This window comes from Epinephelus fuscoguttatus, linkage group LG19 (genome assembly GCF_011397635.1).
Source record: "Epinephelus fuscoguttatus linkage group LG19, E.fuscoguttatus.final_Chr_v1".
NCBI lineage: Eukaryota > Metazoa > Chordata > Actinopteri > Perciformes > Serranidae > Epinephelus > Epinephelus fuscoguttatus.
The window spans coordinates 40,738,814-40,766,392 of record NC_064770.1 but is presented as its reverse complement, the minus strand read 5'-3'; the positions used below and the strand labels follow the sequence as shown (position 1 = coordinate 40,766,392).

At 44.6% G+C, this 27,579-nt stretch overlaps 2 protein-coding genes across 2 annotated transcripts; both read right to left on the bottom strand.

Moving 5' to 3' along the window:
* Positions 1-3,764: 3,764 nt before the first annotated feature.
* psmd3 (proteasome 26S subunit, non-ATPase 3) lies at positions 3,765-14,625 on the bottom strand. Its single transcript, XM_049561310.1, has 12 exons — positions 14,333-14,625; positions 13,287-13,477; positions 12,493-12,633; positions 11,361-11,497; positions 10,980-11,170; positions 9,987-10,090; positions 9,763-9,877; positions 9,111-9,230; positions 7,456-7,559; positions 7,150-7,305; positions 6,321-6,371; positions 3,765-4,045 (listed from the first exon to the last, which is right to left on the bottom strand). The coding sequence occupies exons 1-12, from the start codon at positions 14,508-14,510 to the stop codon at positions 3,968-3,970; spliced, it is 1,566 nt and encodes a 521-aa protein (XP_049417267.1). The 5' UTR covers positions 14,511-14,625; the 3' UTR covers positions 3,765-3,967.
* Positions 14,626-17,664: 3,039 nt separating this feature from the next.
* Positions 17,665-21,260, bottom strand: LOC125879470 (leucine-rich repeat-containing protein 3-like). The gene is made up of 5 exons (XM_049561377.1): positions 21,062-21,260; positions 20,616-20,741; positions 19,785-19,949; positions 19,582-19,660; positions 17,665-18,751 (listed from the first exon to the last, which is right to left on the bottom strand). The coding sequence occupies exons 1-5, from the start codon at positions 21,191-21,193 to the stop codon at positions 18,543-18,545; spliced, it is 711 nt and encodes a 236-aa protein (XP_049417334.1). The 5' UTR covers positions 21,194-21,260; the 3' UTR covers positions 17,665-18,542.
* Between the last annotated feature and the right edge of the window lie 6,319 nt (positions 21,261-27,579).

Sequence of the window (27,579 nt, the reverse complement as noted above, 5' to 3'; positions counted from 1 at the left end):
ACCAAATATTTTTATTTTTTCTTTCTGTAAACATTTGATGATTTTATTTATTAAAATGTTTTGGATTTATTTTGTTTTTGTTTTATTATTGTTATTATTATTATTATATTATTCTGATCGATCTTTGTATTGACTGAAGGTGTGTGTGTGTGTGTGTGTGTGTGTGTGATTATTCACCTTCAATTCCTGTATGACATCATGTATTTTCCTCTTTGAGAAATCCTGGAGTTAAACTGAGTCAGCAGAAAGAAACTCAGCAGTTTATTTCCTCTTCCTGCCACAGCTGAAACTTTTACTTTGTAGTAAAAGTACAGTAACTGAGTAAATTTACTTGAGTCTTATTATTATTATGAGACATGTAATGAGGTATCTCAGTAAATAGAAACTATTTGTGGTTCCTTGTTGACACTGAACCTGCTCAGTTTGTGTGATTCTAAACTCAACATTCACTTACTGGCTCTTCCCAGAGCTTTCAGCCTAGTCCCACTGTCTTCTTCAGTGAGTGGAACTGACTTCACCCCTCATTCTGGAAGAGACTCAAGACACATGACAACACGGGGAACATGATGAAGACCATGAGAGTCGGCCGAAGGCTCCAGAAGGAACACGTTAAAAAGATCTTAACCTGAGTTCAAATGATTTAAACAACAGACGAATGTCAATAGATACAAATCTGAAAACTAAAATAAAATCTGACCACGTGAGATTTGTTTGTTTGTTTCAGGTTTATTTGTTTGTTTGTTTGTTTCAGAGGGGTATTCCAGGTAGGAGGTTCAACACTCTGAGTCTGACCCTGAACTCTGACTTGACTTACCCTGAGCTGGGACACTCTGAGTATCTGGTTCCAGAACAGCTGATTTGAATTAGTTCAGTCAACTCTGACTAGGTACACCTTGAGTGAAGCACGTGCACAACCACAATAAAAAGCCATCATCAGTGGAGCCCTGATACCTGGAGTCACCATGGCAACCAGAGAGAAAAAGCGGTCAACTTATTTTACACCTGTGGACTTGGAGGTGCTCATGAATGCCTACAGCGAATATGAGCACATATTTCATAAACAAAGTAACAGCACTAAAGCTGCCAAGGAGAGAGAGGCAGCATGGGAAATTTAACAAGCGCAATCCTCTCTGATGGGATGTTGGTGGCTCAGTGGATAGAGCAGGCGTCCCATAGATATAGATTTTCTCGCAGTGGCCCAGGTTCGACTCCGGCCTGTGGCACCTTGCTGCATGTCACTCCCTCTCTCTCTCTCCCCCTTTAACACTTAGCTGTCCTGTCAGTTTAAGGCAAAATGCCCCCCCCCCCCCAAAAAAAATTAAAAAAGAGTCCTTGCTAATATGTGGTTGATGACTTATTTGAAATTTGAATCTTTTAAAAACTATCATACCCAAGAACCAGAGTCTAATGAAAAACGGTTCTGTTCAAACAGATATTCGTTGGGGAAAGACAGCACATCGAGACGGGTCTGAAGATCCTCTCCCAGCGTAAAGCATTGTGAATTAATTCTTCCTACATATGAACAACCCATGTGTGTCTGCCAGCTTGCTTCAGGCTCAGCAGTAGGGAGGAGACAGGGTGAACTCAGGGTTTCTTATAGAAAACCTGCCAGCGAGCAGGTTAGGTTCACAGAGTCAGTTGCCATGGTGATGGACTCAGAGTTTGACTTACCTCTCTGTCTGGAGCTGAAAACCCAGAGTTTCCCTCACCTCAGGGTCAACACACTCAGAGTTTTCACTGAACCTGCTTTCTGGAACACCCCCCATGTCTGCTTGTTTGTTTGTTTGTTTCAGGTCTGTTTGTTTATTTGTTTTGGGTTTGTTTGTTTTAGTTGTAAACAGTGAGCTAAAGTTATGTACTGATCTCCATCTTGAGCTTCATTAATGAATCAGAGAGGAAACTTTGAAACTTTAAAGTTTAAAGGAAACTTTGAAACTTTAAAGTTTCCTCTTGCTGAATTAAAACTTTCCGCTGCAGAGATTTAAAGTCAAAGTTTTTTTCCACTCTGTTCATTATTAAATTTCCACATGTTTCCAGGGTGGCTGTGAACGCTGCGTGCTCATCATCTGCTGACTCAGAGGTTTTTTGGATGTGATGAAATGTTTGTGACATCACAGCTGCAGGAGCTGTGCCTGTTCCTGGGTCAGCTCACGTTCATCTCAAGGCCACGCCCCCCACACAGTGAGACAGATTGACTTGAACCAAAGAGCGTGGACACCAAGAGGCGAAGCTCTGTTGAATTTCTGCCAACAGCCACTAGGGGCGCTGCCGCCATTTTGGACTGTTGAGCTTGGACTGTTGCGCCCAGACAACATGCAGGATGTCAAGGAGAGAGGAGGAAACAAGTAAAAGAAAACAGTGTAGTGCAATTAACTGCAACAACTATCAGTGGAACACCCCGCACCTGGCCTTCCACCGTTTCCCGAAGGATCCCGACAGGTAAGAACTCCAATATATATATATATATATATATATATATATATATATATATATATATATATATATATATATATATATATATATATATATATATATATATATATATATATATACATATATATATATACATATATATATATATATATATACATATATATATATATATATATATATATATATATATATATATATATATATATATATATATATATATATATATATATATATATACACACATATATATGTATACATATATATATATATATATATATACATATACATATATACATATACATATATATATATATATATATATACACACACACACACACACACACGTATATATATATATATATATATATATATATATATATATATATATATGGCCTCTTGGACCATTTATATCAGAACTGATTACTGCTTTAGTATTAAAATATATCATATTAAAATAGCCTATATATTATTATTATTATTATTATTATTACTGTCCCCTTACTGTACAAACTGTAAATAAATCTTTATTCCTGACTATGTGACGTCGCCATTAATGTGTTTGTAGTTAAAATATATATATATATTTTTTTATTATTTATTTATTTTTGGTAGATTGGCTTATGGGGTGATTTTGAAGGAGTAATTAAGTTAATCTTCTCATAAGTGGATGTAATATGTAGAGATGCCATCTAGGCCGTTTTTCTTCGTTTTGTTTTTTTAAAGTCTATATTTTGCTTTACAAAAACGTGAAAAAGCAGCTGTGACCAAGCTATCACGAGGTGAGTAGCATTGTAAGCATAATTAATAGCGATATACTTCAGTTTGTCTGTGTGTCTTTGTATGCAAGCGGGTCTGCTGACAGTCCAAAATGGCGGCGGTAGGACGAAACCATGGGCGAGTCTGTTGCTATGGGGCGTTATATTACCTCTGGTTGTCCATGCTGTTTGCTATAGCCAGTTGTTAAGCTAACTGGGGCTAGTTGCTGAGCTAACTGTGCTTGGCAGGTGTGGGGAGTATTTGTGGGTTGAGCATCAGGAGCTCCGGTGCATTGCATCCTGGTACATGTAGGCACTGAAATGAGGCTGCATAAGACTGAAGACTCAGAAACTGAGCTTCTCGTCAGTAGGTACAGACTGAAGAATTCACTGCTTCAGCTGACTACATGTACCACTGGTCTACTGACACACTGTTGCCATGGTAACACAGAACAGACCTTTATTAAGGACACGTTGAGCTCAGGCTGCCGGAGAACATCTGAGGTTTCAAAATAAGTAAAGAATTATGTGACTGTGTGACTACATTACCCAGAACACCACAGAAACACACGTGTGTAAACAAACCCAGAGTGTTTTTATTTATCAGTGACAGAAACAACAAACAGATCAGAGGTTACACCACAGAGGAAGAAGAGGAGGAGAGGAGAGCAGAGGGGGATTGTGGGTAATAATTGATCTACCAACATCAGTGTGCAGACACACACATGCACGCACACACAGAAGTACTTCCTGTCTGCACAGGAAGTCAGCAGAGGGGATCACGGGAAGCTGTCGTCATCGTCTTCAGCCATTTCTTTGGCAAACTCCAGGTCCTGCTGCTCTCGCTCCCGACGCTCCTGAACGCACCACGCACACAGAAACAGACACGGAAAAACAAAGTTATAAGTTATAATGTCACATGTTTAAGTGTTGAGCTTTCTAACCTGCAACATCATGTCTCTGATCTACAGACTGTGGAGAAGCTGATGAAGCCTCTCACTCTGAGAAGTGAAGCCTGAGGACACAAGGTCGGCTCCGAGTGTGCCTTCTCTGCTCCAGCTTTGCAGAGCGCGGTGGCAGGTTGCGTCTGTGACGCTCTGACAGCAACATGATCAACTTCTCCTCCATATTGATCACACACTGATATTTACTGAAGAAGGAAAGATATCTGTCGGCTGTGATTGGTTGGTCCTTGTCACATGACATGTGGTCATAATGAACTTTTCTTATCTCAGGGCACAGCTGTCACATCCTAAAAAAAAAGGCACTCAGGAACACGTGTGCATCACAACAGTGTCGCTCTGGTGTTGGTGCGCACCTGCTGTATCCATGTTCATTGGACAACTAACAACTATAGCCAGTTGTTAAGCTAACTACGGCCAGTTGTTAAGCTAACTACAGCCAGTTGTTAAGCTAACTACGGCCAGTTGTTAAGCTAACTACGGCCAGTTGTTAAGCTAACTATGGCCAGTTGTTAAGCTAACTACGGCCAGTTGTTAAGCTAACTACAGCCAGTTGTTAAGCTAACTACGGCCAGTTGTTAAGCTAACTACGGCCAGTTGTTAAGCTAACTACGGCCAGTTGTTAAGCTAATTATGGCCAGTTGTTAAGGTAACTACGGCCAGTTATTAAGGTAACTACGGCCAGTTGTTAAGCTAATTATGGCCAGTTGTTAAGCTAACTACGGCCAGTTGTTAAGCTAACTACGGCCAGTTGTTAAGCTAACTACGGCCAGTTGTTAAGCTAACTACGGCCAGTTGTTAAGCTAACTATGGCCAGTTGTTAAGCTAACTACGGCCAGTTGTTAAGCTAACTACAGCCAGTTATTCATCTACCTATGGCCAGTTGTTAAGCTAACTACAGCCAGTTGTTAAGCTAACTATGGCCAGTTGTTAAGCTAACTATGGCCAGTTGTTAAGCTAACTACAGCCAGTTGTTAAGCTAACTATGGCCAGTTGTTAAGCTAACTACAGCCAGTTATTCATCTACCTATGGCCAGTTGTTAAGCTAACTACAGCCAGTTGTTAAGCTAACTATGGCCAGTTGTTAAGCTAACTATGGCCAGTTGTTAAGCTAACTACAGCCAGTTATTCATCTACCTATGGCCAGTTGTTAAGCTAACTACAGCCAGTTGTTAAGCTAACTACAGCCAGTTGTTAAGCTAACTACAGCCAGTTATTCATCTAACTATGGCCAGTTGTTAAGCTAACTACAGCCAGTTGTTAAGCTAACTACAGCCAGTTGTTAAGCTAACTATGGCCAGTTGTTAAGCTAACTACAGCCAGTTGTTAAGCTAACTACAGCCAGTTGTTAAGCTAACTACGGCCAGTTGTTAAGCTAACTATGGCCAGTTGTTAAGCTAACTACGGCCAGTTGTAAAGCTAACTACGGCCAGTTGTTAAGCTAACTACGGCCAGTTGTAAAGCTAACTATGGCCAGTTGTAAAGCTAACTACAGCCAGTTGTTAAGCTAACTATGGCCAGTTGTAAAGCTAACTACGGCCAGTTGTAAAGCTAACTACAGCCAGTTGTAAAGCTAACTACGGCCAGTTGTGAAGCTAACTATGGCCAGTTGTAAAGCTAACTACGGCCAGTTGTTAAGCTAACTATGGCCAGTTGTAAAGCTAACTATGGCCAGTTGTAAAGCTAACTATGGCCAGTTGTAAAGCTAACTACGGCCAGTTGTGAAGCTAACTATGGCCAGTTGTAAAGCTAACTACGGCCAGTTGTTAAGCTAACTACGGCCAGTTGTGCATGTGCATGTCTACGTTGAAAACAAAATCCTTAGACTTTAGAGAGGGAGCACGGGCAATAAAAAAATAACTTCAGAGAGCTGTGTGGCGACCTGTCAATCAGGATGGAGGTGGAGCAATGGGTGTCCTGCACAGCTCCGTCATCTCCTCCAAAAACTGGCTTCAAAAAACAAAGATGGTCACCGGTGTAGTCTTCAGAGTGTGAGACCACAAACTGATGAGTGATGTCATGTCTGCGTCCATTAATTCATCCAGCCTGTGATCTGGTGTCATCAGTCTGTCCTCTGAACATGACGCCCATTAAATCATCTGAACTGATAACATGTTAAATCTGTGATGAAGCTTCACATGTAGAGAGAGCTTGTGTGTGTGTGTGTTACCTCTGCTGACTCCAGGTCTTTGTTGTAAGCTTTAGGAGGAAACCTCATGGCCTGTAGGACGACACACACACACAGACAGTTACTGTCAGCAGCTACACCGTGGACGCTCATCTCTAACTGTGAGAGGACTAATAAAGATCCTGTTGGGGATTACATGAGACACTTTTTTAATCAAAATAATAACGTGGAATATCAAACTGATGACCAGAAAGGTCATTAATCAGCAAGATTTCATTGGTCGCTTAGTCGCAGAAAAAAACAAAACAAACCTGAAACTCTATGAGGAGCTGCTCCTTGTCAGAATAAATCCAAACCTATGACCGGACCATGTGTGACTTTACTTTGAAAGGACAGACACACATTGCTTTTTGTACAACTGGAGCAGCAGCAGTGCCACCTTGTGGTGGACAAGTGACACTACAGGAGGAAACTCAGTGGCTCAGACTTTCCCTTCAACGCCAAAGTGAACAGTGTGTCGCAGCTCGCCGTCACTGACACTACTGCAGGTGCTGGCTGAGGCCGACGCACTCGTGCTCAGAGACGCTTGTTCACAACGCTGCCGTGCTGCCTTAACTGTTTCATCAGATTTGAGGTGCGGCCTGACTCACAGCTGATGAACATCCAGCATGCACCGTGCCTGTCGTCTTTCTCTTTTACAAAGTGAAGCCACGCTTTTGGCCGTTTCCCCCATCTTTCACACTGTGACACACTGGTCATGCATGCTAGCTCTCTAGCTCGCTGTTGTGTTGACATGGGATGCAACAGGTCCTGGCAGATGGTAAAAGGTCCTGGAAGGTGGCCAGGTGAGCCGCAGAGGTGTGTGTCTCACCTTGACAGACATGTTGTGGATGTCCAGGCAGAAGGAGATTCTCTGGTGAAAAGCCAGCTGAGGCTCTCTGGTCCCGTAGATGTCCATGGTCTCTTTTGATTGGACGAAGCCTTTCTCGTGGTTAATGCTCGCCTCGATCACTCCGTCACGGATCGCCTGAAGACACACACACACACACACACACACACACACACACACACACACACGAACACACCAGCGGAACACAGTTCGGTCTGAGAGACTGCTTCAGATCTCTGTATGATGATGATGATGATGATGATTTGAGTTGAGGTATTTCCTGGTTACCTTGGCGACGATGAACTCTGCGTCCTCTGGACTGTCGAGCTGCAGCTTCTGAGCGATGTCGGCCAGAGAGATACGAGAGTACGACAGGCTGATCATACGCACACCTGAACACACACACACACACACACACACACACACACACACACACACACACAGAGTTACTGAACATCGCGTCAAACTGTTTTATTCTGATGGCTAAATAATATTTACACAAATGTTTCTGAAGCATTTAAAAAGAATCTAAGAAATAATTTGTAAGTAACCCTCTCACACACTTTAACAAGACAGCCTGTCCTTTTATACATCATTTCATTATTTTACTTTCTGATTTTAATTATTTGCCTTCATCAGTAGTCCACATGTTGCAGTCATGTTCTCGTGTTGTAATTAACTAATATAAAGTTTTACAGAATCTGTTTGAATGTTTGTGTTTGATAAAGGGGGCAAAAGTTGATTAAAAGACACGCTTTATGTCCGTGCATGTCGCGACTGTAGGTGGTGTCAGGACATGACGGCAGTCACGCACACTCTGGAGCAGCGTTCACAAACCACATATGAATCTACTGGTGCAGCTGGATTTATAAACTACAACTGGCAATATGAAACTATCATTGAATGGCTGGGAGAGGAGTTTTATTATGGTGACCGCGACGTGAAAGACTGGCCGCTGACAGGTGGCTCTTTTCTTCCTCTGTGGCAGATTTGTCTGTGTCTTTCTCGGTGCACTGTGCTGATAACAACAGCGCCATCATGTTGGTAAAATGCCCAAACTGCAGTTACAAATCTAGAAACAGAAATCTACCAAGTAAATAAATCTATCACTGTCATTATAACACCCATCAGAGTTTTGTCGAGACCACACCAAACCGACATCAAAGAACTAGCGGCGACGAAAGCCAACTGTTGCGTCGTCTACGTCGCCTCACGTCGCCCTGTGTCAGTTGCATTTGAACACACTACACGGACTACATCCGACGGCCAAGTAGCACGTACGTTCTGCGCCTGCGTGAGAGAGAGCGGAGTGAAAGAGTGGTACATCCTGTCAGCCGAGGGGTTTCCTATCTGTGCAGCCGAGCACCGCAGCACCTCCACGGACTATTACATCCAGACGGTCCCGGTGTTTCCTCCGCAGGCTCCACTTCACTCAGCTGCCCGATAAACCCGCTGCTTCTTCCCACTTTAACCTGAATAACAAACCAGGGCTTGGTGCTCCGGTTGGATCCAAACGGAGAGCCGGGGCTAGCTCAGAGACTAGCGGAGGCTAACTGGCGGTGCTTCCCTCCTGTCATGCTGCGGCTAATGCTCCGCTAGCCGCTCCCAGCTAGCTCCGGTTTGTTATTCAGGTTAAAGTGGGAAGAAGGTCTGTGGGGCAGCTGAGTGAAGTGGAGCCTGAGGAGGAAGCACCGGTTAGCCCCGGTTTCACTACAGGCAGATTCACTCGCTACAGGGGCGAGGAAATAAAACCTGAACAGCCAATCAGAGTCATCTCTCTCACCGACAAGCTCTGCCGCCACCGCCGAAATGCCAATGGTGCGGGACACACCGCAATAACTAGGGCAACAGACACTCACAGACGGCCTGACTTGGTGTGTCAGGGCCTTTGCTCTCTGTGCAAGAACAACCCTGACAGGTGACATGTCCTGTGATTGGCTCACCGGTCTTGATGACGTTGTGTCTCAGGCGGATGATGAGCGTGTACGTCCCATCAGTCTGAAATTTCTCCCCAAACTGCTCCAACACCTGGTTGAACTTCGCCAGGTTACCTGTTCTCACCGCTGGACACACAGGACACACAGGACACACAGGACACACACACACACACACACACACACACAGAGGACATGTGATCATACGTCCACCACAACAATAAAAACCTGTTTATAAATCTTAGGATTTATATATATTTTTTAAATCTTATAAGTATAAAAACTATAAAATTAAAAATAAAAACACCAGACCAGCACATACAGGCAGTCTGCAAATGGTCAAGGCCACGCCCCCTTTTAGGAGGATAGACCCTCATGATGTCATTGTGATCTGACGTGTGATTGGATCATAATTTTGACACGTCTGTGGGTTTTTATCTCTTGTTAAACAAACATTTGTTTTACAGTCATGTGTACTGAACGTTTTGTGACCTGATGTATAAAATACCATTAATTAAACTAAATATATTATTAAACCAAACATTTAAAATCTAATGGTTTAATCAGATTAAATCAATCAATCATTGATTGACTGATTGATTGATTGATGGAAATGACTGTATTGTACTGTGTTGGTGTTTTCTGGTGTGTAAATACCGACCCTGGGTCAACAGGAAGTAGGGCATCAGTGACCTCTTGAGTGACGGCTGTCTGAACTGAAGTCTGTCAGGAATCTCTCCCAACAACAGCTCCACCACGATCAGCAGCTTGTGAACCTGATCACAGATCAATATGTCTGTTATTATCAAACCAGAGTGTGATGATGATGAGTCCATCAGTCTGTCAAGGAGTGTGTGTCAGTGTGTGTATCAGTGTGTAACTGACCGTCTGTTTGAAGCCCACAGCAGTGTGTTGAGGAGCCTTCCTCAGAGCGTTGGTCAGAGTCCTGCGAGCCTCAGAGTACTCCAACTGGATCGCCTTAATACGACCTGCAGGAGGTCACGTGACACACAGGTGCACACACACACACACACACACACACACACACACACACACACACAGGTAAACACACAGGAACTCTCAACAATAAACACAAACAAAACACTAATGAAGTTAACAGGCACACAGGTCGTGGTAGAAGAGGTGATACCTGTATGGTACAGGTATGAGTCTCACCTGTGTGGTACAGGTATGAGTTTCACCTGTATGGTACAGGTATGAGTTTCACCTGTATGGTACAGGTATGAGTTTCACCTGTGTGGTACAGGTATGAGTCTCACCTGTGTAGTACAGGTATGAGTTTCACCTGTGTAGTACAGGTATGAGTTTCACCTGTATGGTACAGGTATGAGTCTCACCTGTATGGTACAGGTATGAGTCTCACCTGTGTGGTACAGGTATGAGTCTCACCTGTGTGGTACAGGTATGAGTTTCACCTGTGTGGTACAGGTATGAGTCTCACCTGTGTAGTACAGGTATGAGTCTCACCTGTATGGTACAGGTATGAGTCTCACCTGTGTAGTACAGGTATGAGTCTCACCTGTATGGTACAGGTATGAGTCTCACCTGTGTGGTACAGGTATGAGTCTCACCTGTGTAGTACAGGTATGAGTTTCACCTGTATGGTACAGGTATGACTCTCACCTGTGTGGTACAGGTATGAGTCTCACCTGTGTAGTACAGGTATGAATTTCACCTGTATGGTACAGGTATGAGTCTCACCTGTGTGGTACAGGTATGAGTCTCACCTGTGTAGTACAGGTATGAGTCTCACCTGTATGGTACAGGTATGAGTCTCACCTGTGTAGTACAGGTATGAGTCTCACCTGTATGGTACAGGTATGAGTCTCACCTGTGTGGTACAGGTATGAGTCTCACCTGTGTAGTACAGGTAGCGGGCCCACTCGTTATTGTTGGCGAGTTCAGGGAACACAGATTTGGACACCAGCTTCTCGGCCTGGTCGTACAGGTTGAAGTGCAGGTAGTTCCTCAGCAGCAAGTTTAGGAGGACGGCCTGACCGTCAGCGTCATGACGCAGAGTCGCCGTACGCAGACGCGTGTGGAGGAAACTGAAGGGTTAAACACAGTGACAGTGTTGACATGAGAAGAAGAAGAAAGAAACGTTCACACTGATGACACAAACAGGAAGAAAAACTAAGACTGTACCTTTAAAATATTTTTATTAACTGTAATTATTTTGGCCCCATTAACACCTGGAGTTAACCCTCTGTGTGTGTGTGTGTGTGTGTGTGTGTGTACCTGCGCATGGAGTCAAACTGGTTGAGGAACTCGTACACTCTGGCGTGGTAATAATAACACTTGGCGGCGACCAGATCCAGAGCTCTGCGGTTCTTAGAGCCGATCTTCTGCAGCAGGTCGTCTGACACTTTCTGAGCCTGAAACACACAACAGGTCATCATCATCATCATCATCACCTTCATCATCCTCCTCCTCCTCATGGAGAATACACAGATGGACCTGCAGGCTGAGTGTTGAACCTGCGTCCTGTTTGGTGCTGACCGATCAGATACTTCCTGATGTAACTCTTGTGTTGCCGCCTGAGTTCAGACGACACTGAGACGTTCTCACATGTTCAAAAACAGTTTGTATAGAAATATGCTTAATAATAATAATAACAATAATAATAATACATTTTATTTATATAGAGCTTTTACGGCTCTCAAAGACGCTTTACATTTAAACAATGAAAAGAAGTACATACATGTAAGTATTAAAAACCTAAACTTTGTGCATCAACGTCAGGTCAGTCCAGTCACTTTAAATGATGAAGGTTATAAATTAATGTGAACTCAACATAAACAATCACAACACAAACAGTCTCTGTTTCATGTTCTCTAGTCTCTGTATACAGACTCTATATTCAGTGAATGTAGAGTCTGTAGGCAAACCCCGGAGATCTTGCCTCCAGAAGAAGAGCGGAAGAGCCCTGGTGTCGGGTTGTAGGCTGTTTGTAGTCCGCGTGATATTGACCAATCACCTTTGAGCCGGCTGCAGTTGTTGCCAGGTTAAACGGTCCGTGCAGTGAACTAACGAGACGGAACATAATTGGCGTCACTGCAAACTCTGAATCCATCGCAATGGTTCAGCATATTTACTTATATATAAACGTAAGTCGGAAACGGAAATTCGCCTCCTCCGCCCAACTCAAACTGGAACGCCAAAAAATCAGGGGGCTGCCCCCAGAGGCTGTATCGCCGTCTGCTGGAAGTCAGACGCCGAATACAGCTGATAGGTTCCGAGAACGTATGTTCTCAAACACAATCAGTCAGGGATCACCTACAGGAGCCCCTGAGGGACACTTTCACTGAACGTCTTCAGACCAACAGTGAATAAATAAAAACCAGACAGACAGGCAGGCAGGCAGGCAGACCTCTGTGTATCTCTTGTTGTTGGTCAGGTGAACCACCAGCAGCAGCTGCAGGTAAGCCTCCACCTCCGGCAGCAGAGGAGCTGACGCAGATTTACCGGTCCTTGGTCGAAACTGGACGTCTCCGTCTGCCATCTCCATCGGCTGAGAGACAGACAGACAGACAGACAGAAGGTATCAATACTGATCATCTGACCTCATGTGTCCTGTGTTGATCTCTTTGCATAAACTCTGACAGCCTTGGACCAAGACGTTCATTGCATGAATGTCTTGAAAACAAATCCCATTTTTCGTTTGGGGGTTCCCGGTCTAGACCGATTCACGTCTCCATAAACGTTCAAATCAAACATGTAATGCACTCACCTTATAGGCACAGATGTTAGGAAGGTGTACAGGGGTTGCTGTGTGTTTGTATATCTGTTATTGTTCAATAAACATGCATTTTATCTCGGGAGGTCTTGAAATTTTCCTGCAATGAACGAATGCACCGGCTTTCTACTGCGCCACAGCGCCACTTTAGCGGTTGGGAGGTGTTTTGCACATTGGTAGTAAGTGTGAAATCTGTGACTATGAGGTGAGTGCATTACATGTTTGATTTGAACATTTATGGAGACGTGAATCGGTCTAGACCGGGAACCACCAAACAAAAAACGGGGTTCGTTTTCAAGACGTTCATGCAATGAAGGTCTTGGTCCAAGGCTAAGACTCTGACTGCAGCTTATTATTCTCTCAACAGGTTAATCAATAATAAAGTCAGTGACTGATCAGGACGTGACTCCTCCTCGACTCCTCCTCACCTCCTCCAGGAAGCCCAGCAGGAAGTCTCTGGTGGACGTGTTGTTGGTGAAGAAACCAAAGATGGCTTTGTGTAGCACGTTGGTGTTGAGACGGCGGCTGGTGGACGGTAACGCTCTGAGAGCTCGCAGCACGAAGCGAGGCTCCTTCCCCGACACCGCCTTCTCTATCTGCTTCACGTGCTCCTTGATGTCTGAGGAGGAGGAGACAGGAGGTGACAGGAGGAGAGGGGACAGAGGAGGAGGGAGGAGGTGACAGGAGGAGAAGAGACAGAGGTGACAGGAGGAGAAGAGACAGAGGTGACAGGAGGAGAAGAGACAGAGGTGACAGGAGGAGAGAGGGGAGGAGAGGGAACAGAGGAGGAGAGGGGACAGAGGAGAGAGGGGAGGAGAGGGAACAGAGGAGGAGAGGGGACAGAGGAGAGGGGACAGAGGAGGAGAGGGGACAGAGGAGAGAGGGGAGGAGAGGGAACAGAGGAGGAGAGGGGACAGAGGAGAGGGGACAGAGGAGGAGAGGGGACAGAGGAGAGAGGACAGAGGAGAGGGGACAGAGGAGAGAGGACAGAGGGGACAGAGGAGGAAGATCGGAGAGGAGCAGATGAGGAGATCACCACTGAGATGTGAATGAAGTCAACAGTCAGGCAGCTTCATACTGAACTTTAATCATATTTAAATCAGTGAATATCTCTGAGCTCTTCTTTTATATGATCTGAGTGTATTGATCCGACAGGATGACTCTGATCAGTTTTAAAGGTAAACATCATATTTAATGTGTCACAGACACAAACAGTGATCATCTGATGTTTCTCATGATCGTCTCTGACCTGTGTTCATAAAGTTTATCTTGTACCATCTGTATTAATCTGTAGTTCTTTACCGAGTGCTCGGTCACAACAACAGTTAGCTTCATCATTAGCATGTTAGCTAACATGCTAACAGCCGCTGACTCATCTCCGGTGAACCGGACCGGACAGTGACCAGCTCCTGAGCCGGTACCGGACTCTGCCGGTGGGTTTAACGGCAGTAACGTTAATGGAAGTGAGTCTTACCGTCCAGAGTGACACTGTCCAGCTCTTTGGGCTGTTTAGCCGCGTTAGCCGCCTCTTCCTCCGGCATCTCCACGTCCTGCGGCTCGGGGCCCGCCGGCTCCTTCGGCTTGTCGGCTTTAGAGTCCCGGTCCCGGCCTCCCGCCTTGTCCCCGCGCCGCTTGGCCGCTGTCTCCTTCATGATGAGCGGACAGACACGGAATAATTAACCGACGTGTAATTAATGAGCTCAGTCTGAAGTTAACGGCAATGACTGGCAACTATTCTACAGCGCAAAGGATTATGGGAAACCTCAGGCTGGATGAGACGATCACAGCAGAGCAGACGCTGATAATCGATCACAGACAGATCGATTCAGACTCTCCTGGAAACAAACCCATGTTTTCTGTTGGACACAAACACAAACAAACAAATAAAGAGGTAAACAGTTTGTTTTGATTCTGTCATAAATTAGAGACTGTTCTTATTTATGAGGGAGAAAGGGGAGGCATGAGTTTTATTTTTTTATTTCGCGAGTACAAGCGACCGAAATGAGTTTCCTCCGCAGGGTGGCTGGGCTCAGCCTTAGGGATAGGGGGAGGAGCTCAGACATCCAGGAGGGACTCGGAGTAGAGCCGCTGCTCCTCCACATCGAGAGGAGCCAGTTGAGGTGGTTCGGGCATCCGGTAAGGATGCCTTCCGGACGCCTCCTTTGGGAGGTGTTTCGGGCATGTCCAACCGGGAGGAGACCTCGGGGCCGCCCCAGAACACGCTGGAGGGATTACATCACCCGGCTGGCCTGGGAACGCCTCGGGGTTCCCTCGGAAGAGCTGACGGAGGTGGCTGGGGAGAGGACTGTCTGGGCTTCTCTGCTGAGGCTGCTGCCCTCGCGACCCGGACCCGGATAAGCGGAGGACGATGAGTACGAGAGTGTTTTATTTATCCAGGCTGAGGGGGCGGGGCTTACAGATCAAAACTCTTGTGTTTATGTTACCGCAGATTTTTAAGGACAATTATTGTCACACATGTATACTATCAGATAATAATATATACTTTCAACATATTGTACCACAGTAGCCAGAACTATAACTTTCAATAATGTTGTTGTAAGCTACTGTCATTACCTGCATCTCTCTCTCTCTCTCTCTCTCTCTGTCTCATTGTGTCATGTGGATTACTGTTAATTTATTATGCTGATCTGTTCTGTACGACATCTATTGCACGTCTGTCCGTCCTGGAAGAGGGATCCCTCCTCAGTTGCTCTTCCTGAGGTTTCTACCGTTTTTTCCCCGTTAAAGGGTTTTTTGGGGAGTTTTTCCTGATCAGCTGTGAGGGTCATAAGGACAGAGGGATGTCGTATGCTGTAAAGCCCTGTGAGGCAAATTGTGATTTGTGATATTGGGCTTTATAAATAAAATTGAATTTGAAACTGAAATTGAACAGGCCCAGATAGGTGGAAAAAGATTTCCGCACACTGACATCTACGAATTCAAATAAACACAAGAAGTTTGTGCTCTAGAGAAAGGATCAGCACTCAGTGAATCACCTCCTAAGCCCTACGACAAGCTATTATGGCAAGGCTTAACTATACAGACCAGTGAGCAGTGATAACTAGCATGTCTTTGTGGTCATCAGGTGGGAACCTCCTTTCACCAGTGTTTCGTCTAGTTGGTCCCACGACACCTCCAGGAGGCTAGACAGTGATCTCTGGCGTCCCAGAGACACTCCCCTAATGCCAGGTCTCACTGCTCCCCACACCAACCCAACAACCTCCTTTACCTTACTTACACATGGCTTTCTCAGCCCAAACAGCACTGCCACCTTCAACCAAACCCAGGCTCCGTACATGCGAGCTCCAGGTAGAGACAGTGCTGATACTACCCTTCCTAGCACATTCACCACACTCTATTTCACACGCTACATAGCATAACTACAATATAAGCTAACGTTAAAGGAGATAAATAAACTCACACTCACTGCCACCTTCAACAAACGCAGTATTTCACTATATTGTTGAGCTTTCTGTCTATTCGACCTTCATCAGAGCATCACTGATGTTTTCAGCACCTCACCAAGACTGAGCCGGAGCGGTCGCTACTCTGCTTCATAAAGACAACATGAAATTGCCAAAATTTATCACAGCTAGAACTGTAAGAATATAAATTCTCATTGGATGTTGAGCTTTCTGAACTATGATGTGAAGCTGGTAGAAAAGCTTGTCTTGGTGACGGTCATTGACGGTCACCTACCATTTAAAGAACACTTCCAAACTCAGGAGCTTCCTGTCTTGATGTGACTCTGGAGACTTGGTTCCTGGCTCATCTCCAGCAGGTTGGATTACTGTAATGACGACAGGTAGTCCAGGGGCCACAGTGTCAGTGCTAACTTGGAACAACACATTAGACCTGTAGTGAAAACACTCCAGTGGCCGTCGGCACAGTCCAGAACTGATCACAGAATATTAATACTTGTTTACACAGCTCCTAAATATCTGTCTGACCTGCTGCAGACCAACCTCATGCCTCATCATCGAACACGTGTCTCTTGGATGTGCCGAGGATTCAAACTAAATCAGGTGAAACTGAGATCTGCTGCAGCTGTAACATCAGTGTGTGTGTGTGTGTGTGTGTGTGTGAAGCACAAGTCTTCTTATCTCAGGTTTTCTGTGTTTTACTGTAAAAGCACATTGTGTGTCTCTGTGTATGAAACGTGCCGCACAAATAAAACTGACTTGACTGCAGTGACGTCATAACCGCCACTGGAGGGCGCCACCATTTCACAGGAGGTCATCTGCAGCTGCTTCCTCTGGTCCTCTGTCAGAAGACTTGCAGTGGGAAAAGAGCTGGTTGTCTCTGAAACAAATATTACTGATAAAGTTATTTTACTGAGTTAAAGACGTGTTGAAATGATTTGTTTGTGATTTGGACATGATTTCATTTGTTCGTCCACTGTCATCACGCAAGTTTATTTTGGACAAATAAACGTTATAAATAGGAAAATAAGTGCTGCTGCACAGATTAATGTCTCGTGTTGTGCACACAGAGAAGGAGCTCAGAGATCCAGAGGCCTCGTTACACACTGAACACGTTTGCACATTAATTCATACCTGTGTCTGTAAAGCTTTGAAATGACCACAGAAGAAGACAGAACAGACACTGGATCATGATGATTTGTGTTTTTGTTTTATGTTTAGCACTTCATGTTTTTATTGATTCATCTTTTCTCTTTGTTTTGTATCGTTATGTTTGGTGTATATAATGTATAAACCAACTGAAACACAGTCAGGAAAAAACAACACACACACAACCAAACATAATTAAAACAAATATGTGAAATTAAACAAGATGAAAACAGAGAGATGATTGACACATTAAAGTAACTGCTCTCATTAAATAAACTCACGTCAGGTCTGTGAGCCAATAAGACGAGAGGAGACTCCACAGGTCCCCAAATTCTTAACAAACACAGGAGGGAGGCAGCGAGCAACGAACAGAGGAAACGTTCCCTCAAAAAGTTGCAAGAAATTAAAGAGAAAATTTAAAACAAGATAATTAATTTAAAAAAGTTAAAACAAAGAAAATTACCTGGAAAAAGTGCTTTTATAAAAAAAAAATAATTCTGTGACATAATTTTAAAATGTAAATATAATAATTATAAATTGGTTTTTCCTTAGTTTTTTTAATCTATTATTTTTAAAAATTTGTGGAACATTTCTCACCTAGTTGCTCCCTGCCATGTTCTGCTGCCACATGGCGTTAGCATGCTAGCTAAAGGTTGACTCAAATCACAGCTTTTAAATTCAAATATTAAATCACCAGTAACTTCCAAACTTTTAATACAACAACAACATGATAAATTTCTCTGACACATAAAACAACACAATATCTCCAGCCACGACACTCTGCAGCCCGAGGATAAGGTGGCAGCCTACATGGAGTTCAAGACACCCAAGGAGGATCCTTTGGAGGTTTGATGGTGGTGGAAGGAGCATGCTAACATGTTTCCTAACCTGGCAGTGACTGAATGTTTTCACCATCCAGTCAAAGAGACGGAGAATCGGCTTCATGTGAGGGACTGGAGCCTGGGGGGTTGATCATGGGTGGAGGGTCGCAGGACTTTTATTAACGGGTGAGGTTTTTACTTAGACTTAATGACAGGTAACGGGTCGGTTCTGGTGCTTTGAGGATGGGTGGGTGTTGGTTTTCAAAAATGGGCTCTGGCGCTCCATCTTCCTCTACAGCTGGCGTCCCTGCAGAGCCTTGATGTACTCCATGTGTTGGCGGGCGTGTTCCTGGTTCTGTCGGATGTAGTAGAGCAGGTAGGAGATGAGGGTGGAGAACCAGAGGACCATGGTGACCAGCATCACCACATCAGTGGTTCTTCTCACAGACAGACACAGATCCCAGTCGTCCAGCAGCTGAAGCAGAGGCGTCCCAACAGCTCCTGAAACATCACGTCACAACACTTTCACACTCGGACAACACGAGGACGAGTCAGATACGTTCAACAAGACTAAATCAATAAAAGAGTTAGTTAAGAAAACGTCTGAGAGCACATTTATAAAACACTGTGTTTAATGAATCTATCCATCTGATCTCCTCAAGGAGGAGGAGCCATACGCCACCTGTAACGTTACTGTCAGACACAGCCTGATGCAACGACTTAAACAGCCAATAGAATGTGAGCTGATCGCCGATGTGATCCAAAGTCTCAGAGGGGCAGTGTACTTCCTGTAGTGTTCAGAGGGGCAGTGTACTTCCTGTAGTGTTCAGAGGGGCAGTGTACTTCCTGTAGTGTTCAGAGGGGCAGTGTACTTCCTGTAGTGTTCAGAGGGGCAGTGTACTTCCTGTAGTGTTCAGTGGGGCAGTGTACTTCCTGTAGTGTTCAGTGGGACAGTGTACTTCAGTCATGATACAGTATTAATGTGATTTATTATCTTTTTTTAAACAGTACGTTTTGTCTTCAAAGGAAACTGTCAACATGTGTTTCATCTAATGAAATAAAGTTTTCATCACTGAAGACATTTTTATTTGCAGCTGTAAAATTAATCTGTTGGACTGAAAATTCAACTGATGATATTATTTTAGAAGCTGCCTAAAATTTAATTTGTATTTGTAATATCAGTAATTATACAATAAGAAAACGTGACCATACTGTCACACAACAATTTTGCGATACTATGTCGTATTGGGTTTTTTTCAACCCCAGTGTGACATCAGCTTTCGTTTTGCAGCCTACAAGTCTGATTCGATGTGAATGCAGCGTGGACGTACCGCGGTTCGGCAGGTCAGAGGTTTGACAGATGACTTCAGAGAGAGATGACGGGTCCAGATCCAGCTGAGGCATCGACAGCTGAACACAGAGACACAAACAGAATCAGTCAAACACACTTTCTTCAAATGAATGAACAGAGTCAGACTTTATTCTTCTTCTGCTGTTACATGATTAATAATGTCACCTGTACAGGTGATCTCACCTGCATCCTGCAGTCACAGTGCCACGGGTTGCGTGTGAGGTTGGTGAGAGCTCGCAGCCCGCCGAGCGCCACCAGCTCCAACGAAGACAACTGATTGGATGACAGGTCCAGGAAGCGAAGCGAGGACGCCAAACCGCGGAAACAACCGGCTTCCAGTGAGGAGAGCTGACAGGAAACAGGAAACAGGAACTAACACCAACTACAACTACTTTACATATTATTACGTTTACATAATTCTTCCTGTCAGCTGTGTCGACATGGCGATTAAGTATTATATGGACCAGTTTTGAGTGGACATCACAAAAGTTGTGCGCACATCATGGTGGCAGAAGCACAGCAGACACCGGAGAGAAACACAATTTAATGTGGAAGTAGACGACTTATTAACTAGCTAGCGCATTAGCTAGCTAACACTGTCTGTTCATTAACTCATGGATCAGAACAGAATATAGAAACTTTCACCTCTGGTCATTTTAGAAAGGACACCACAAGAATCTGTGTTCAGATTATCAAACAGACGATGGACCGTCGGAGTTTGTTTCTGTCTGTCAGTGATCAGCCACAGCTAACGTACCTGGTGCACTAGCTACGTTAGCTTAGCTGGTGCACTAGCTACACTAGCTACGTTAGCTACATCTCTAATGTTTGGGAAACTTTCATTTTCCCTGCCTTGATGCAGACGGGATTTAAAAACTGCTGTTTTAAAAATAAGTAGTCACACACTGAGAGGAAATAAATCGTACAGAAATCAAAAACCTTGATGCATCAAGATGTAAATCATTTCATCATCCCGTCGTCGCCCTCTGAAGCAGAAGTGAAGGTGATGCGTACCTGGTTGTGCGACAGGTCGAGCTCATCGAGCAGCGACAGATCAGAGAAGGAGCCGGCCGGCAGAGAGCTGAGAAGGTTTTTATCCAGAAACAGACGGACGGTCAGGTTAGAGAGGCCGACAGGTACCTGAGGACACAAACACCTGGGCAGATGTTAGAGAGTGCCCACAACGCACAAACTGCTCCATGTCCACACATCATCATGAATACCAGACACACACACACACACACACACACATACACATACACACACCAACACACACACACACACACACACACACACACACACACACACACACACACACACACACACACACACACACACACACACACACACACACACACACACACACACACACACCAACACACACACACACACACACACCAACACACACACACACACACACACACACACACACCAACACACACACACACACACACACACACCTGTGTCAGTCTCAGTCCGCTGCAGCGGACCGTCAGTCCTCCGTCCGCCATCTCTGAGCGCTGGCAGACGTTGCTGGCTGAGACTCTGTTGTTGTGGCGCCAGAGAGCCACGGTGAAGGGTGATGATGTCATCACCAGGTTTGACCATGGAGGAATCAAAAGAAGGAGCAGGATCCTCTGTGCTGACTCCACCACAGAAGAAGACGGCAGACTCACAGTGCGGGACATCATGTGGACGTTGTTCCTCTTCATGTGTCTGTGACGACTGACTCATTAATAAAGACATTCATTATAAACACTCAGATAAAGAGCAAGTGAGTTACGAGTCTGTTGTTTGAATAAGATCAGAGTGAGACAGAGAGCAGAGGGAGGAGGAAGATGAGGATGAAGAGGGGGAGGGTCAGAGGTCAGATTAATGAAGAGTAAAAATAATCTGTGCTGCAGATGAAGATCAGATTAATCCTCAGATTAAAGGCAGAGAAGAAGAAGACAAACTGTCCTTTAATGTCTCGTCTTCTTCTGTTGTTACTGAATGTGTTTAAATGTCTTCGTCACTTCAGAGAGACGTTTGAATTTTATATGTTTAATATTTGTGAGTGCTTACAATCAGGTATCACTTACGCATTATTGATTATTTCACTGACTAATATACTTTATCAATATTTAAATGATGTTGTGATGATGTTTTATTTTCGAGCCTGTGAATCCTCTCTACAGCCCAGTCGTTATTTAATCCATCAATCCTTGTTTAATAAATAATTATTGATAAATATGTGCAGCTCGCTCTGTCTGTTTGGTTTCATTAGTTTCTGATATTGATTGATTGATTATCTCTTTTCTATAAAAAGCAGACAAACACAACAAACAACAAAATAAAAGAAGGTAAGATGAAGAGACTCATGTGTCGACGCTCTGCAACACTTTAACACCCAAGAAGAAGAAGAAGAAGAAGAAGAAGAAGAAGATGTTTTGATTTTTAAAAACTCATTTATTAACAACTATTTGCAAGGGAAAACATTTTCAGCCAAAAACATAAAACAAATCAAACACATTCATAGATCATGTTTAAATAAGGCACTTGTTATATATTATCTTCTCTCCATCCGTTACACAGCACAAGATGTTCTCATAGCACCACATGTTTTCAAAATGTACAAGGCTCCCTGTGGAAGCAGAACTCTAAGCTGAGTCGGGCTTTAACACTCATCTTTCACACAGTCACAGGATCTTGTGTGGAGCCTGTCTGAATTTTGTCTCTGCGGGTCAAGTATACTGCCAGTTTTGCTTCCGCTAAGAGAGAATTTATCAATTGGCACTTTTGTTTTTCTGTTTTATTTTGTTTGACACCGCAGATAAAAACAGGGCCAGAGAACGCAATGTTAAAAAGGTTAAAAACACCCGTTAAAAACTAAAAAACCTAGTGAGTCTGCTGCACTCAGTGAAAACATGGAAGACGTTTTCAGGTTGACCACAGAAAGGACACTTGTTTAAAACACTGTGATTAAAAGCGGATAAAAAACTGTTTGTGGCGATGGCCCCATGGAGAATCCTCCACTGGAGATCGCCGGTCAGCTTCCTGATGGGGGGCTTATAGAGCGTTGTCCACTGGGGGCGCTGTCCATCCAGTCTCTCTGTCCACACAGTGGGGTGTCTGTTGCACAGTTTTTTCCTGTGGATTATCTTCACAAAGTTCATATATAGTTTTTTTCTGTCCATGTTGTTCAGACTGACCTTGTTGCTGGTACAGTTTGTTAGGAGGGGGCCACTCAGCTCGGTGAGGTCAGGGGTCAGGTGGATTTCAGGGAAGTCATCCGTGGGGTCGGGTTCCACTCTGCCTTCACTGTACCGCTGTAGGAGGCTCTTCTCTTTGGCAGAGAGCTTTTGCCTCCATAGCTCTAGGATCCTTTGCGCCAGCCGGATGGAGCGTACTTCCAGAGCTGAGGCCACAGCTTGGGCGTCGGCGAGCGCTGGCCCCACTGAAACTATCAGTTGTTTCAGGGTTATCAGGTTTTTTTTGGCACAGCGCCCCCCTCAGCCCAGGCGTGGTGTTGCTGCACACATCCAGTCTGGCTCCATTTGTTAGCGGCTCTGCTAAGAACCAGTGCAGAGAGTTGAACCTGTGGGATCTTTCCCAGTTAAAAAGCAAACAGGATTTAAAAACACCCTGATAAAATTTAGGTAACCCATTTAACCTTAAAAATCTAAAATCGGTTAAAAGCAGAGCAGCATCCAGTCCCAGGCTGTTAACGCGTCTGAAAATACAGCTGGCCACGTCCCTCCACACTAAGTCTGGAGGTCCTGTTAAGTACCTCTGGACAGATTGTATTCTAAAGGTGACTGTTCTGCTGGCCAGGTGGACAAGGCCCTGGCCCCCTCCTCTCTGGATAAAAACAACACCGACTGTGGCACCCAATGCAGCTGGTCCCAGAAGAATTTCACCATCTTGACTTGTATTTGAGCCAACAGGCCTGGGGGCGGGTCCAAGCAGGCCAGTCGGTGCCACAGCAGTGAAGCGACGAGGTTATTTAAAATCAAGACTCTACCTCTATAAGACATTTGGGGGTGGAGCCATTTCCATTTTAGTAGTTTTGAATCTATTTTTTCTGTTATGTCTTCCCAGTTTTTCTTTTCTGATTTTTCATTGTCCACATAAATGCCGAGATATTTGAGACCATCTCTTTTCCATACTAAATTTTGAGGCAGAACTGGGAGACCTTCACGCCACTTTCCAACAGCGAGGCCTTCACTTTTCCCCCAGTTCACCCTCGCTGCCGAGACTGCAGAGAACTTTTGTGTGAGGGTCTCTAGTGTGGTCACATCTTTTTGATTTTTTACAAAAACAACAACATCATCAGCGTAGACAGACAAAACCAAATTCTTATTAAAACCGGGTAAAAACAGACCTTGAAGCAAACCGTTCTTCCCTTGATAGGGGGCGCTCTAGCTGTGGTTTCATGTCCTGCTGGATCTGTGGCAGTTCACCACAGAACTCCTCAAACAACTGTTTATTGCCATTGTACTCACTTGTGTACAGTTGTTGGTTTTGAGGATTTCAATATATCCTCGATTTCCTGTGGACTCACTCAAATGTTGCAGTTCCGCTATATCAGTCTCCAGATCACTAATAGATCTGGTGATGTCTCGTGTGACATTGAGCGTGTGCTGCTGACATAACTGTCTGATTTGTATTTTTCCATGGTCCCACCACTGTCTCAAACTTGTACACTCGCTCTTCCTCTCTCTAAAACCAGACCATAAATAACTAAGAGCATCTTTAAAACTTCTATCAACAACTAAAACCGAATTAAAATGCCAGTAGGCGCTTCTGTGTACAACACCTCTGATAAAAACGCTACATAAAACCAAGGAGTGATCGGTAAAACCAACAGGCAAAATGCAACATGTTTTAACAACATTAAAGTGTTGTTTAAAACAATAAAATCGGTCAAGGCGTGCTACAGAGATCCTGTTGTCTCTGCAGTGGGACCATGTGTACTGTCTGGAGCTTGTGTGCATCCTCCTCCATACATCCACCAGGCCATGGCAGTGGACCAGCTGCTGCAGAGCACGCTGGGAGGCTGGATGAGGCTCTGCATGATTGCGGTCTAAAAGCTCATTCACTGTACAATTAAAATCCCCGCCTAAAAAAAACATAATCTGACGAATTAAAATCTTTTAATTTATCATTAACTTCTTCTAAAAAGCGTTTCCTCTCTGCACCGTTTTTAGGAGCATAAATGTTGATAAAAATAACATTAAAATGCTCAAAGCCGGCTCTTATTAAAAGGCACCTTCCCTGGACGACATGTTCCACCTCTACAGACTGTGGGTTAAAAGTTTTTGAAAAGAGGAATCCCACTCCTGCACTCGCTGTGGTGCCGTGGCTTAAAAACGTTCTACCCTCCCATTCTCTCTCCCAGTTTGTTTTATTATGTTCATCACTGTGTGTCTCTTGAATAAATAAAACGTCAACCTTCTTGAGTTTAGCAGTCTCATATAAAAACACCCTCTTTTTTGCGTCTCTGGCCCCGTCAAGGTTTAAACTCCCAACTCTAAAACTATCCATGGAAATTGAGAGATTAAAACCTATACTAAAAACGACCAGATAAGTTAATAAAAAACAGATGTTTGTATTCATCATGTTCATTTCAATGTTTTACTAACTTCGATCAGTTTTTTCTGTAATCTATACTTTTCTGGAGTACCAGTTTCTCCAGTTCTCATGTGGAGTCTGGCTGATTCACAAAACTGTTTTTTGTCTGGAAAAAAATTCTCAAGTTTTATTTTTCTCAGGCCTTTTGTTTTCCTCAGGTACATTCTGATCGTTTTGGCAGGGTTGTAGTGGAGATCTCTAGATGTAGGGCTAGTTCTCTTAGTTATCACTGTGTCCACACCGTGTGTGACGGCCAGATCACTACTTGCGGCCACTGTCTTCAGAGTAGGCAATAAAGAGGCAGGTGATTCAGTTCTGGTGGATTTATTTTCCAACTTGCAGGCAATGAGGTCAGGTGGTTTTCTACAGCAAGAAATAATACAGAAAGAATGAAGAATAAAGCTATTAATATGTTATAAACAAATAAAGAAATACTGAAATAAATGTCTCCATTTGCTGCTAATTTCCACTGTCATATGCATTAAACACACTTCACCTGAATAAAGCACATTAACCCACCTATAACAACATCACATGGTAATATTTACATAACACTCATTGTAAACATCACTAACGATTAGGATCGATAACAATAACATGACACGTGAAGTGACGTAGACTCGACCGGAGGGAGGTGAGTTGACTGCTACAACTAGCTTAAGCAGGCGAACACATGTGGTGAGTGCTAAGTTACTGTTACGGTTACAATACAGTCTGTGGCTCCCGCAATATAAACATCCATATACACACAGATACTCACGTTTCATCCACGCACAGACCACATGCCGTGATGTTAATCAGCTGTTCGACCGTAAACTCGCTCTCACTCTGCCGACTCACCGGAGCACACACTTTTCTCTCGAACTGAAAATACTGTCAGTTACGCTTTCTGCCCAGCAGGGGGGGGGGACGACACGCTCCCACATGAGCAGGACAACACCACACAAGAACACTATACAGGAACGTCACACATTAACATAATAACGATAACTTTGGGGCCTTTTCTACAAGGGTAGACTGCATTGTTCGAGGTGGCTGATGTCTCACTGCCATCAGAGAACCAGTCCTCACCGTCAGTGCTCTCCACCCTGGCTGACAGTCTTGTGCGTCTGGTCATTTTACCGTCAGCCCCCTCTTCAGATGTTTCCCTCATACTTACTTCCGGAGTCCCTGCTGTGTCAGCTGATTCACCCACCTGCTCCTCACATGCTCCTTCTTGCATGTTTTCTGCTCCTTTTTCACCTGACCTTCCCTCACCATCCTCACCTATCAAATCCCCATCTCCCCCTGGCTCCTCGTCCTCTTCCCCTGTAACCTTACTCTCTTCCCCTGTTATCTCATCCTCCTCCCCTGCCACCTCAACTTCCCCTCCTGCATCCTCACCCCCAACACCACCATCACCTGTGTCTCTCTCTCCCCTTCACCGCTCACCTCAGACACCTGAAGCCTGATTTATGGTCCTGCGGCGTCCTATGACGTACCTACACTGTTGCCGTGACGCCGTCGTGAACCCATCGAACTTCTCCGTCACTCCATTTCGTTGCGGTGCAATTCACTGCCAGAGCGGTAGGAGGCTGCGTTCCTTTCCTGAATGGATATCGTCATCTCTAGTTGATTCTTTGTTTAGCTTCCGGCTTTTCCGGTCACAGAAATGAACGCGGAGCACAGACAGAAGGCTATCTGTATTTAACGTTGAGCATAAATGGGCCTTAATACTGCATTTACATCGCAACAGAAGATGTTTAAAGATGGCGCGGATTCGCGGCGGGCAGGATGGAATCTGGAAATACGGAACCGGAAATGCGTTGCTACCAAGCAAACCAATCACAGCCCTCTTGGTCTGCGCTGGGTCTGCATCGCCTCGACGTGTAGTTACATTTTTGAGGAGGTGCACGACAGGCTACGCCGGGGGCTACGACGAGCCTTCTGCGTAGCCACGTACCCTACGACATAGCAACGTCGTCGATTTAACGCAGGACCATAAATCAGGCTTGAGGCTCACCGACCGTCGGTGACTTCACAGCGTTGTCTGTGGCTCAAATTTCAGCAGCTGAACCACCGGTACTCGGTCCGGGCAGATCCACAGCTGGATCGCCGACTCCGGGTCTGGGTTGAAGCGTGGTGGCTCGCCGCTTTTTGGTCCTGGACTCCGCAGCGGCGGAGCTCTGCTCTGCGGAGCACCGCTCCTCCGCGCTGGATGGAGCCGGCCCAAACAGCACCGGTTCAGGCACAGCGGGGCCGGCCGCTGCCGGTCCGGCTTGGTTAGGGCAGACTTTAATGAGATGCCCTTCCTCACCACAGTTAAAACATTTCACGTGTGATAAAGTTGCATAAAGCACGTACTCAAAATCATCCACCTTAACAT

Excerpts from the sequence above, each read along its gene's own strand:
- psmd3 (XM_049561310.1), bottom strand. The coding sequence starts at position 14,510 with ATGAAGGAGACAGCGGCCAAGCGGCGCGGGGACAAGGCGGGAGGCCGG. Across the intron at positions 10,091-10,979 it reads CCGCTACCTGTACTACACAG|GTCGTATTAAGGCGATCCAG; the intron begins GTGAGACTCATA and ends GACCTCCTGCAG. Across the intron at positions 7,560-9,110 it reads ACACAACGTCATCAAGACCG|GTGTGCGTATGATCAGCCTG; the intron begins GTGAGCCAATCA and ends GTGTGTGTTCAG.
- LOC125879470 (XM_049561377.1), bottom strand. The coding sequence starts at position 21,193 with ATGACATCATCACCCTTCACCGTGGCTCTCTGGCGCCACAACAACAGA. Across the intron at positions 19,950-20,615 it reads TCGACCTGTCGCACAACCAG|CTCTCCTCACTGGAAGCCGG; the intron begins GTACGCATCACC and ends GTTTCCTGTCAG. Across the intron at positions 18,752-19,581 it reads CTCTGACCTGCCGAACCGCG|GAGCTGTTGGGACGCCTCTG; the intron begins GTACGTCCACGC and ends GTGATGTTTCAG.